The 13,814-nt window shown below is 40.0% G+C and overlaps 1 protein-coding gene across 2 annotated transcripts in view; it reads right to left on the bottom strand.

Moving 5' to 3' along the window:
* LOC120534424 (NACHT, LRR and PYD domains-containing protein 3-like) overlaps window positions 1–13,814 on the bottom strand; it is a 45,140-nt gene that overhangs the window by 27,121 nt on the left and 4,205 nt on the right. The window contains exons 1-2 of one of the 2 annotated variants that reach the window (XM_039761995.1): window positions 12,656–12,802; window positions 8,841–9,031 (exon numbers count right to left, since the gene is read on the bottom strand). In XM_039761995.1, the coding sequence (XP_039617929.1) occupies window positions 8,841–8,925 (85 nt within the window). In that variant the 5' untranslated portion in view covers window positions 8,926–9,031; window positions 12,656–12,802. Of the gene's footprint in view, window positions 1–8,840; window positions 9,032–12,655; window positions 12,803–13,814 lie in introns of those variants that run through there. The other variant, XM_039761994.1, reaches the window with a different exon arrangement.

Here is a 13,814-nt window from a genome sequence, read left to right as displayed (position 1 = left end):
TGGTGGATGTCTCTTGCTTCTATGCCTGTTGGTAACTAAACCAAGATGAGCTACGTTTATTATTTGAGTAGCAGAGATAAAATAACACTGAAGAACATATTACATTCATAAATGTCAAATGTCAGCCAAATCTATAATAATAAAAGGCAAAGCCCTCACTGACTGACTGACTCACTGACTGACTGACTGACTGACTGACTCATCACTAATTCTCCAACTTCCCATGTAGGTAGAAAGCTGAAATTTGGCAGGCTTATTCCTTACAGCTTACTTACAAAAGTTAAGCAGGTTTCATTTCGAAATTCTACACGTAACGGTCATAACGGTCGATAACGGTCGATAACGGTTGACAATGTCCGCCATGTTGAACTTTCTTATTTATGGCCCCATCTTCACGAAATTTGGTAGGCGGCTTCCCTGCGCTAACCGAAACCAATGTACTTACTTTTTTCGATGGTATGACGCCACTGTCGGCCGCTATATTGAACTTTCCCAAGTCACCAATTTTCAAACTTCCCGTGTAGGTAGAAGGCTGACCCCACCTTCACGAAATTTGGTAGGTGGCTTCCCTGCGCTAACCAAAACCGTTGTACGTACTTATTTCGGTGGTATAACGCCACTGTCGGCTGCCATATTGAATTTTCCAAACGTCACTAATTCTCCAACTTCCCGTGTAGGTAGAAGGCTGAAATTTTTGCAGGCCCATTCCTTACAGCTTACTTACAAAAGTTAAGTAAGTTTCATTTCGAAATTCTACCTGTAACGGTCATAACGGTCAACAATGTCCGCCATATTGAAGTTTCTTATTCATGGCCCCATCTTCACGAAATTTGGTAGGCGGCTTCCCTGCACTAACCAAAACCAACGTACATACTTATTTCGGTGGTATGACGCCACTGTCGGCCGCCATATTGAACTTTCCAACGTCACTAATTCTCCAACTTCCGCTGTAGGTAGAAGGCTGAAATTTGGTACTTATTTCGGTGGTATGATGCCGCTGTCGGCCGCCATATTGAACTTTTAAAGGAAACCGATGTCCGTACTTATTTCGTTGGTATGACACCACTGTCGGCCGCCATATTGAACTTTCCAATGTCACTAATTCTCCAACTTCCCGTGTAGGTAGAAGGCTGAAATTTGGCAGGCTCATTCCTTACAGCTTACTTACAACAATTAAGCAGGTTTCATTTCGAAATTCTACGTGTAACGGTCAACAACGTCCGCCATGTTGAACTTTCTTATTTACGGCCCCATCTTCACGAAATTTGGTAGGTGGCTTCCCTGAGCTAACCGAAACCAATGTACATACTTATTTCGGTGGTATGACGCCACTGTCGGCCGCCATATTGAACTTTCCAACGTCACTAATTCTCCAACTTCCCGTGTAGGTAGAAGGCTGAAATTTGGCAGGCTCATTCCTTACAGCTTACTTACAAAAGTTAAGCATGTTTCATTTAGAAATTCTACGCGTAATGGTCATAACGGTCAACAACGTCCGCCATGTTGAACTTTCTTATATATGGCCCCATCTTCTCAAAATTTGGTAGGCGGCTTCCCTGAACTAACGGAAACCAATGTACATACTTATTTCGGTGGTATGATGCCACTGTCAGCCGCCATATTGAACTTTTCAACAGTCTTTGTTACTTATGGGCCCATCTTCAAGAAATTTGGTACACGGGTTCCCAACACTAACTGAATCCTAGTTACATACATATATACGTCCATAGCCTGCACCTCGGTCACTGTGTGAGGTGGCGTTGGGTCCCCCATCCCAACGCCTCCCACGTTGTTGGCTGCCTGCCTATATAAGACCGTCCGTCACTCCAGTCTCAACATTCCCTTCCTTGCTTCGCCACAGGAGTCACATCTCCCTACTGATAACTACAGCCTTTTTGTTTAATCCACGGCTTCTCCGCTGTTTTATTGTTTGTTTATTACAATTATAGTTATTGTATAGGTATTTTTCACTTACTTTACATTGCTCAGGTACCCATTTCCTTTATCATTCCAACCCCCATTAACATGTCTATCGAGATGATCACTATCGATCAAAGAATTGTCACTTACCGAGTGGTTTCCATGCCCGGAGATACCACCTACCTTTTCCATTCTCTTTGTTATATATTGCACGGCCATATCAGGCTCACTCTTGATATCCGGAGGAACATTGTGTCTTATGTATTGAATGACTGGGACAGGTTCAAGGTGTGGACTGATGATGGTACAGGAGATAATTATACTACACAGGAGCACTAGAAGAGTGAAATGCTTAAGCCGTTCACCTATGGTTCTGCATGTCAGTTGATGGCTGCCGCTGAATTGTTCAGTTGTCGCTTTCACGTGTACCAAAATGGCCAAATATTTTACACCTTTCGACAACTGCCAATACCTCTTAAACATCTTAGATTCACAGGTGACGATTTCAATAGTGGACACTTTGATGTTTATGAATGTTTAAACTCTCAAAAGCTGGATGTGATTTTATCGATGAAACCCGTTGTGTGCTTACGCTTGACAGATGCCGAATGTCACTTCAACACAACAAATCCTGCAAATACTGTCGTAATTGAAACAAACCATGAAACTCAAACCGATTATGACAGCAGCAATCCAAGCTGTGAGATTTGAGACAAGATTACTGTTCACATGGCCAGCTGTAAGTTACATGCTCAAGAGTAAGCTCAGCGCACAGCTTGGTCATGTTACAACTGGAGGGACGAAATGACAACATGGTATACAAAGAGATCCTTAACAAATAATTATTGGCATATTGTCCCACAGTTTAAAAAGGTTTAATTTTCTTCTTAATAAAAATTTGAATGCAGTACTTCACCGCTGCGAAGCACGGGTATTTTGCTAGTTAACTATAAAACAACAATTTAAAATTATGAATGTATTCAAGACAGAGCCATCTCCTAAAGCACAGGCACCAAACATACCAATGTCATTTAGAAAGATGTTTAAGATTACTTTGGTAGGGTAACCTACAAGCCTGGATATCTCCAGACCATTACTCCATAAATCAACTAAGTATTTAAACCAAGAAACCAAATGATAACAATCATCAATTTTCTGTATCTCACATACTGATTTATAATTTCCCCTTGGGATTAATAAAGTATCTATCTATCTATCTATCTAATTGGTAGCTTCTAGAGGTGGTCCCATGCATGGCACAGAAAAGCACGAGTCATTATTCATGGATGGCTGAATTTATCAGGCTTTTATCTGTTTTAGCTATAAGTTATGATCATGTATTGTTGATGCTGGAATTTTAATAAATACATTAATCTGTAAACTGACTGTATTAGCAAATGTTTTTCTTATTTATTATAATCAGTGCAGTCTTACAAATTTACCACATATTAGATCTAATTATTTTTGATTTGGTTTTTCTCATATCAACACAGTCATAGGACATTGCAATATCTAGATTTTAACTCTGCATCGAAATGTACAGATATTTTCATGTATATTTGTGAAAAACAATCTAGATCAGCTAACATCCAATTATAACGCGACTTTGAAAGGGGCTTTGGACACAGTAGCTCCAGTCAAAAACAAAAGTGATTAAAGTACATCAAAACTCACTCTGCTTTTAAGCGAGCATTCAAGCTCTTAAATTAGAGTGTCGAAAACTGGAGAATAGATGAAGAGCAACAGAGCTGCAGGTCCTCTAAATTACATGGACAGAGAGTGCTAAAAGGTATAGAAAAGCTCTCTTTATGGCCAGACAATATATTATGATAGATAGATAACAACAGTAATAATCCTTGTGAACTATACAGTCCAAAACTACCTACAGGAACTTTTTTAATGAGAAATTTTACAATATAAGATCCCAGAATTCTGTGTGGCCTCACAAACTTAATACTAGCTTGGCAAACCCAGTCTCAACTTGCACACACCACTAATTTTCATTTGGTAACAGAACAGGAAGTCTTAATTAGGCTAAGGTCCATAGTCATCAGGTTTCTAAGATTTAGAACCAAAGATGAAGTTCCGGTGAAGACCTGGGAGAAGTAGGTATGGCTCTTTAAAAACAAAAGAATACTCTCAAAGACCATTATGCACCCGAAATACTTCAGAAATGGCTAGACTATAGACAAATAAAAAAAGCCCTTAACCAAAATAATATAACATTTAAACACATTTTCCAGCTGAGCTAAAAGTCCTTCAGGATTCACAAGTTCAGACAAACAATTCTCTTGCAGAAGCAACATTCAGTGGTCTGTTAGTGGGTAATCTAACTGTTAGTGGGTTGACTAGCGAAGCTAATCAGTGTTCACAAGGGACCATGCAGCTCCAGTTCTCCGCAGAATAGGGGTCTGTCCTTTGCTTTATGCTGGTCTGGATCGCTCTACTGACACAGTGAAGAAAAAAAAAAAAAATACATTTCCACTTTAATCTTGACGCTTATGTCGAGATTAAAGTCGACATTTCTACTTTATTCTTGCTGTTTATGTCGAGATTAAAGTCGACATTTCCACTTTATTCTCATAGTTTATTTTGTCACTAAATTACAATGTCGTAAACTAAACTTCACCCTAAAATCAATGTTTAATTTACTAGATTTTCTCAAACCCCGTCATAGGTTATGTAGGATATTAAATGCTTTGTGTTAATTGTTCCCCAATCCAATTGTTAATTGCTACGTGCTTCTTAAACTGACTTCCTCTGCACTAAGAGGAGGCATGGGCAGCGATCACCACACAAAATACATTCACTTCATGATATTCCTGCTCTCTGAAAATGTAGAATGCTAAGAGAATTGTTCATGATGAAATGCATTAAAGCAGGTATTAAACATGTATGGTAGTGTGGCAGTAGTGTTGCTCCATCAGAGTAAGGGGTCCCTAGGTGTACGTTCAGTGTAGAGAACTTTATGGCAGATTTGACGAGGCTCCAAAAAACTGGATGTATGAATGGGTACCGCATAGCTTTAACTTAAATATTGTGTAAATGTTGGGTTTGTGATCTGGTGGCCGGAGACACGAGCACAGAATTCAATGGATGTTATTCTGAGTGGGCTTTCTTTATTGCATGTGTGCTGTCTCTATCTGACATACCAAACAACCAGCTCCTATCCTTCTTTTTTCTTTCTCCACATAACCAATCACCAAATGATAAATATCTTTGTGAAATTAATACTAGTTATAAACTTAGACCACGGAGTGTTCAGAACTTTAAAAAAATCTTCGTTATACATGTTTGATTATGCCATCCATTCAGGGTTGCACCCATCCCAGCAAGCATTGTGTGCGAGGCCGGAGCAAATCCTGAACAGGCGCCAGCACATTGCAGGGTGAATACGAGCAATACATACACTAGCATGGTCAATATAGCATAACAAAATCCACATCCTACATGACTGAGAAAAACACTGTGGTGGACGGCTGGGACGCCCTTTCAGTATATGTTCAGGGGGAGCAACCATGAACTATTCAATACCTCCCCCTGGATGCTAGATGGCAACCCCCCTGGGTTGTAGCAATACCTCGGTCTCCTGCAGGGCTCTATGGGAATTGGAGTTTGGTGCAACCCTGTTGGGTCCCTGCAGCTGAGACTCCCGAGCCCTTATGGTCGGTGTTTTCGCCACACCCGGAAGTACAGCCGGAACGCGGCAATCAAGCACCTGGAGCCCTTCCGAGTGCCTTATAAAAGGAGCCAGCAGCCACCACTGAGGAGGGTGAGTGGGAAGGAGGACAACGCTTGCCGAGGGGAGTGGTGGTGAAGAGTGTGCTTTAACTGTGTTTCGTTGATAGATAGATAGATAGATAGATAGATAGATAGATAGATAGATAGATAGATAGATAGATAGATAGATAGATAGATAGATAGATAGATAGATAGATAGATAGATAGATAGATAGATAGATAGATAGATAGATAGATAGATAGATAGATAGATAGATAGATAGATAGATAGATAGATAGATAGATAGATAGATAGATACTTTACAATCCCAAGGGGAAATTCACATATTCCAGCAGCAGTATACTGATACAAAGAAACAATATTAAATTAAATAGTAATAAAATTGAATACTTTGATACTGTGTACTGCCTGTGGGACGCGGGGAAGACGTGCCCCAAAGGCGAAGAGAAAGAAATCATTTTTGTTGATTTTAACATGCCTCAATTGTCAGTCTATGTCGGGTCGGGTGGATATATAGCGCCTTTATCACACTGCATTGTTCTGTAATGATTTACAAGTGAAATAAATAATTTTAAAATTGGATTAATCTTTATGAATCACCCTGTATTATAAAACTACCACCATCTAGGGCTGTATAATGATCATTAAATTTTAGCTGATGATTAACTGTCATACAAATAAATGGAATTATCGATCTGTCTTTTTTCTATTCATTTATAACACTATTATGGAGTAAACCTAATAAAAATGTAATAATACAATACACCCTATGCAGAAAAAGAGCTGTTTATTGACATTGGACTTTGGAACATATAAATAAAATAAATACAATAAAATTGTAAGAAACAAAGCAACTATTGAAAGTTACAGAAGAATTAAATGAATTAGTGATAGAGGTAAAAACAAAACTATTTTTTTTAAACAAATGTTATTCCCATTAACAAAAACTAAAATTAAATGTGTTGTTAATGAAAAAATAATTTCTTTAACTAAAACCAAAATAAAAATTTAAATTACAAAAACTAGTTTGCTTTAATTTAGTTCTAGTGTCCATACAGCTTTAAAGTTTGATTTTCACCACACTGGTCTTTTTGCATAATGGACATGTGAGTGTACAGTCTGGAGAATATTTATTAAATATTATTGAAAACTAGAATGGAAGCTATTAAATTGAATGTCCTGCAACAATTAGTATATATTATTCAATCACTCTCTTTTAAAACTTATCTGAAGCCAAGGATTACATTTTAAAACACTACAGTTATCTAAAGAGAAAGGTAGTTTGGATAAGCCTTGACTAAAATTATAATTTTGAAACAGCACAGCTCAAGAATTTTGACTTTCTGGTGTTATTAAGACAGTGGAGTAAAATGAAAGAGGTCAAATCCTTGATTACTGATGAATTCCCAACGTGGTCTTGGTAGAAATTATTTGTGAAACAGCTATCCCCTGTTTATATAAAATATAAAATTTGGTTTAAGATAACAGAAGCTTGTGAATTAGAGGAAGATGTTAAAATGTTAAAAAAGTGAATAGTTCCAGACTCAGGACTCAGGAAAATTACATATATCATTTAGAGCTTGATCTTTGAAAAGGTGTGTTTAAGTAAATGCTTTTAAGAAATTTTGAAGACCTGGCACAAACTTATAACTGGGAGAAAACATTTTCTATGTCAAGTCAGACATTACATAAATAAACAGAGGCAATAATCACTTATAAAGTAAGGACCTACACAAATCATTAGATGACTTCATAGCTGCTTCCCACAAGGAAACTTGAAAAGCATAATAAGAAAACAGTACACTAATTCATGTATGCAAGAAGGCTCAACAGAATAAAAATAAAATTGGAGAAGAAAATTAATTAAGGAATCTTCATAGAGCAGTGGCATTATACATGCCACTAGCAACAGGTTTATATAAGCTCACAAAACCAAAGACATTTCTGCAACAGGAAATCCCCACAGTACTGGTGGCTATGAAGGAAACAGATCACAACCTATTAGCTCTGCCGATTTCTTCAATTGGCTTAAAGATGACGACCAGAAACACAATTAACCTTTATAACAAAATTCCAACAGAATAAGAAAACAAAGTGAAGCACTCAACCTGAATGAACGGAGTCAAGGAACCCACAAGACCCAAATATTTCTATAATCAAAATATTTGCCAATTCATTTGCTGTGGGCAATTTCCTCAAAAACCTGACATCCAATGTGAAATAAACATTGAAGAAATAAAATTAATAAAGTGATTTTTCTAGAGTTGTGGAATAATACATGCCATTTGCAAAAGAGTTCTACAAGCTCAAAAAATTGAAAAACTTTTGGCAAATAAAAGAGGAAATCCCCACAATGCTGGCAGCTATGTAGGAAACAGGTAATAAGCCATTTATGTATGTTTAACCCAAACATTTAACAATTAATGGATATCCATACCTAATACACAGCATCTAATAAATCTTTTTAGTGAGAAGTTAAGCAAAATGCCACCTGGGGCCTGAGTTGCCTCGAAAGCTTGCTTATTGTAACCTTTCTAGTTAGCCAATAAAAAGGTGTCATTTTCTTCTCACTACATCCGTAACGGCTAACACGGTACAACACCCTAGTACTAATAAATCTTTTTTTAAATTTCTATATACTTGAGAGGTTTACCTTTTGATGAAACCGAGGTCAAAGATGAATGTTTAATAGGGATTCTTGTAGATGATGGTAAATAGCAGAAAATTAAAATGGCTGTCAAAAGAGTCTTCAGCATATCAACAGATTAATGTGATAAATTAGATTTATAGAATGGAAAACGTAACCTCTTCTTTAAGGGCGCAATCAAAAATGTTTATCAAATACTTTGGCAAGCATGGATTATATTTATCTCTTAATGAAAAATTGAATTTCCTGGTGCTAGACTATGTGTTAATTATAACCTTACATACATGCTGGTATATTGTAAATTCACTTTAAATATATGCATAAAATAGTGTAAATATTATAAAATGTATGCACAACTAGGTTTTGCTTAATCTTTTGAAACTGCATTTTTAGATAAATACTGACAAAAAGTTAATCATCTGATGTATTGACTGCTTAACTTTCTTTTGTTTGTTTGTTTGCTCTTAAAATAGATTTAGGTATTGTTAGATATTTTTAAATGGCACAAACAAATCTCTGAGTTCTTCTCACCAGACAGAGCAATGACATCTTCATCACTTCTTCGTTTCCTTGATAGCATTGAAATAAATTTCTCATTCAAACTGCAGGTGCTCATCTTGAAATGCAAATGGGTCTGAATATCCAACCAAAGATCCAGTCAATCAATCTCCTTTCCAAGGTCTCTTCAACCATACCTGATTTGTCTCCTTGGGTGACACAGGCTGTAAAAACAAGACAGAGGTGTTAGAGAAGGCAACAATATATGACCGAAACACAATGGCAGTGAATAAAAAAGTACACATTACAATAAGGACAACAATAAAACCCAAGTACCTTTTTTGGACATGTGGGGCGGCACACAAACAAAACTGGTTCAAAGTCTAAAAAGAGTTATGGAACTTGACATCCTGCACCAGTGAATGCATGGGCTCTCCTCAGTAGGACAAAAGGAGCTGCCAAATGTACAGTTGTCCTAGCAATCTACAAGCTTCACCCACAGAAATTGCCACCTGATGCGAAAGAAAATTTTATTTTTGGGTCATGAGATCAGCCACGAAGGTATAGCCACTGAGGAGGGAAAAGTAAATGCTGTGAAGCAGTGGCCAGAACCAAGTGACTGATGTCAAGTTAAAGAATTCCTAGGCTTGGCCTCATATTACTGTAGGTTTATCCTAGGATTTGCCACAATAGCAGCACCTCTACATAGTCTCTTGCACACAGATGTGCCTTATCACTGGACAGAGGAATGTAAGGAGGCATATAGTGGCCTTAAACAAGCCCTCAGCCAGGCTCCAGTTTTAGCTCCTCCTGACCTGTAGCTGCCCTTCCTCTTGGGCACTGATGCAAGTAATGTGGGCTTAGGGGTAGTACTTTCCCAGACACATCCTGATGGTGAACGGGTGGTTACCTATTACAGTTGGGCATTGTCAAAAGCAGAAAAAAACTACTGTGTGACTCGCTGGGAACTACTGTCTGTAGTTTCTGTAGTTCAGCATTTTAAACATCTACTATGTGGGCTTCCATTTGTCATCCGCACCGATCATACTGCTCTACAATGGCTGCTGACATTCCGAGAGGGACAGGTTGCCCAATGGATCGAGCAGCTTCAAACATACAATTTCTGTGTGGAACATCGAGCTGGACAGCATCACAGCAATGCAGATGCTCTGTCCCGGAGGCCATGTGCAGCCGAGGGTTATGGTCATTGTGATCGTCAGGAAGCCCAGGATGCTGAAAGAGCAGGTGAGACAGGTCCAGGGTGTCGGGCCTTAAATTTGATAGACATGGTTATAAATTGGGAGGGCTGACAGAAAGAAGATCCAGCCCTACAATTGATCATTCAGTGGTTAGAGACTTAGCGTAAACCCAATTGGGCAGAGGTGGCCAGGGAATCCCTGGAAGTGAAGGGCTTGTGGGCACAGTGGGACAGTCTTGCTCTACAGGATAGGATTCTAATTCGGTCCTAGTGTGTACCTGCTACAGGTGAATTGCAGTGGCAACTGGTGGTTCCAAAAGCCCTCAGGGAGCAAGTTCTCAAAGATCACCATGGGACCCCATGAACTGGGCATTTTGGCATAAGAAAAACTTTACGCCGGATACAACAGAAATACTACTGGGGTTACTGCCGGAGGGATGTAGAAGATCACTGCTGGAGATGTGATGTATGTACAGCCCGGAAAGGCCCTCCCAGACAGTCCCATGCACCCCTACAGAAGTATTAGGTGGGAGCTCCCATGGAACGGGTAGGTGTTGAAAAGCCTGTGTTAGGCCCTTTTCCTAGGTCAGAGAAGGGAAACCGGTATGTTCTTGTAGCAATGGACTACTTTACAAAATGGCCAGAAGCTTACGCCCTTCCTGATCAAGAGGCTGTGACTGTTGCCCATGCACTTATTGAGGGTTTCTTTAGTTGTTTTGGCATCCCAAATGAACTTCATTCTGATCAGGGGCGCAACTTTGAGTGCCGGGTGTTCCAGCAGATGTGTCAGCAGCTGGGGATCTAGAAGACTCAGACTACCCCTTTACACCCACAAAGCGATGGATTAGTGGAACAGTTTAATCGGACTCTGGGTATCCAACTTGCACTTTTCACATCCCAGGGTCAGAAGGACTGGGATGACCAATTACCACTTATCCTCATGGTATGCCATTCTGCTGTCCAAGAGTCTACTGGATGTACACCTGCACTCTTGATGCTATGACGGGAGATCAGGACTCCCCAAAACCTTGCTTATGGCTTTCCCCCCGATTCACTCTTTCCTTGCCCAGGTCCTGAATATAGCCGCTGTTTGCAAGATAGACTGGAGAAAGCCCATGCCTTTGCCAGGGACCAGCTGAAGACTGCAGGGGAGCGATGACGGCGCAACTATGACATCTGAGCCCAAGGAAGGCACTTTCGAGAGGGAGAACAGGTCTGGGTATACCGCCCTCGGCGTTGAAGAGGGCGTTGCCCAAAGCTGGATAGCCCATGGGTAGGCCCCTATCAGATCCTTGCTCGCCTAGGGGAAGTAGTTTATCATGTACAAATTGCACCAGAAGGGAAGAAACTTGTTCTTCATCGAGATTGGCTTGCACCATATTTAGGTGCCCATTTAGTTTCTCCTTCAAACATGGATGCCAAAGATGTCCCACCTATTCCAATTGAAAGCACCAGTTCAGGGGAGCATAGTGATGGCGGCGGATTTGGAACTCAGGAACATGTTCCTCCACAGCCCAGATGCAGAAGAAGGCTACCAAGACGTTTATTGGATTTTGTGATCCCTCGGGGTGAGGTGCTGGGGGGAGGGGGAGGGGGGTTGTGACATACTGTAATTAATGTTTTCTGTTTACTCTGTTTAGGGAAGGCTCTGCATTTTATTAACTACATAGAAAGAAAGAAGGTGCGTGCGCAGGCGGAGGGAGGAGACAGGAAGGAAGGGGGTGTGGGGGAGGTGTGTTTTGGACCCTAAAAAAAACACAGCAGGTTGGGGACGTTTTTATGGCTGTTCTGCACAGTTCTAGTTTAATAAACTTCGCATTTTTGGAGCACCACGTTTTCCAGCACTTGTATTGTGTCTCGCTGTCCTTAGTCGCTACAATATTTTGTAAACACCGCCATGCTCTCATACCTTGTTTTTCTTTCAGTATCGATTGGAACAGGTAGAAAGTCAAGTTAAACCTTGTTTGAACAGGCAGAGGTACAATTGGTGCAAAAATAAAGTCAGTGGTTTTGATTTTCACATTGACAATTGAACAGGTAACAAGCAAAGGCAGACCCTCACGTATTCATATTCAAACTGCCTTATCTCACGATTCACTCGAAATAGGAAATAATGATCTTGTTTGAAGTTTACTCTCTCATATGGGGTGGAGGGTTGCGTTACGGATTGTGACCCTTAAGATCAGCTGTCGTAGATAGAAAAACAACGCAGAAGCGCACAGACCCATGGAATATGTAATTTTAACGGCAAACGCCTATACTTCTTATTTTTTTCTAGTACCTTTTTTTGAAAAATGAGCTTGCTGTGAATCTGCGTCGATGGCTACGCTAAATGGGGGCAGAGTCTAAAGAGTTATTATGAATATGCAAATAAGGGAACTATATAGCGACTTCTCGTTACTTTTTGAGGATGCGTAACGACTTTCAATTGAACAGCGACAGTGGGAAAACCAAGTGTAATACACCAGTCAAAAGATCTCGTGCAATACATTTCAAACAATGCCATCAATGGTCACTTCGATCAAACACACCCCCGCCATGAGCCAAAACCGTAACCAACCGTCACAATGTTCGACTGATTTTCCCGTGTTCACGTATATAACTCCACAAAACAGAACCAAAAATATACAAATAAGTTATCGGTACTTACAAAAGATTCTGCTGAACAAAACGAACCGTCACATATGTCCATAGGGCGATATAGTCTGGAGTAGTGATGGGCTACTCAATACTGACATATCGACACAAGTCGAGTTTTTGGGTCAGAGTGAGTAGAATCCACTTGCAGAGCAACAGCACCATACGTCACCGCAGTTGTAGACCCGCTGTTACAGACCCGGAAGTGACGTCCCCGTCGTTTCGGGACTGACTTCGTGAACTTACTTTTGGAAGGTCTCGGCAGGTCTCGGCAAAGCCTGGAAAGTAACGTCGGGTGAATGACCCGTTCAGAAATTAAGCAATAAAAATGAGAAGGAAAAACAGTACATCAAACCAAATAATACGCATCATTGTGAAGTTCAGAGGGTTTCTGCCATCACATCGTGTCATACATCAAACTAAACACCCCTGCCTGGCACCTTTCAAAATTTTAAAGATTGCGAAGTAGTTAAGTTAGTGAAAACATAGCCGGAGGAGATGAGTAAACTGTCTTCACCCTATTGATGTAAGCCTCCCCAAAACCCATGTGATACATAACTTGCCACAAGAAGGACAAGTTAATTCAGTCATATCCTCTTTAAGCATCTAAGGAGAGCAAAGCAGGGGCATAGGAAACTTGGTGTGCTGTGTCAGTAATGTGGAGAAGACGTCTCATATTGTCTTGTGCCTGGTGAGAGCGAATAAAACCAGTCTGATCTGGGTGAATTAGTTTAAAGATTACTGAAAGTGGCATACCAGGAGTTTAGCAAGCAAATTTGCATCAGAATTCATCAAAGGGAAGGGCCAATAACTTGAGCAATCAGTTGGCTCTTTACCTTGTTTTAACAAAACGGTAATCATCGCAGTATTGATAAAGTCATTAATTCGGTTAGTGGACATGGTAGAATCAAAAATTTGGAAAAGAGGGACTGATATTTGCTGGCAACCCATCCTGCCCTGGTGATATCCCCAATTGTATGGAGTCTAAAGACTCTTTTATTTCAGAAACAGTAACAGGTGCATCAACAGTAGAGGTGTCATCTTCCTTAAGGAGGTTCAGGTTGGATAGGAATTGATTTGACATGAGCAGAAAACGAATTAGAGTAATACTCAAAAAATTGTCTATTGATCCCAGATGGATTGCTAGCAAGACGCCCGGCCACATTCCAAAT

Source organism: Polypterus senegalus, chromosome 8 (assembly GCF_016835505.1).
Source record: "Polypterus senegalus isolate Bchr_013 chromosome 8, ASM1683550v1, whole genome shotgun sequence".
NCBI classification, from domain to species: domain Eukaryota; kingdom Metazoa; phylum Chordata; class Cladistia; order Polypteriformes; family Polypteridae; genus Polypterus; species Polypterus senegalus.
The sequence above is the reverse complement of the archived record's forward strand: the minus strand, read 5'-3'. Positions and strand labels throughout refer to the sequence as shown.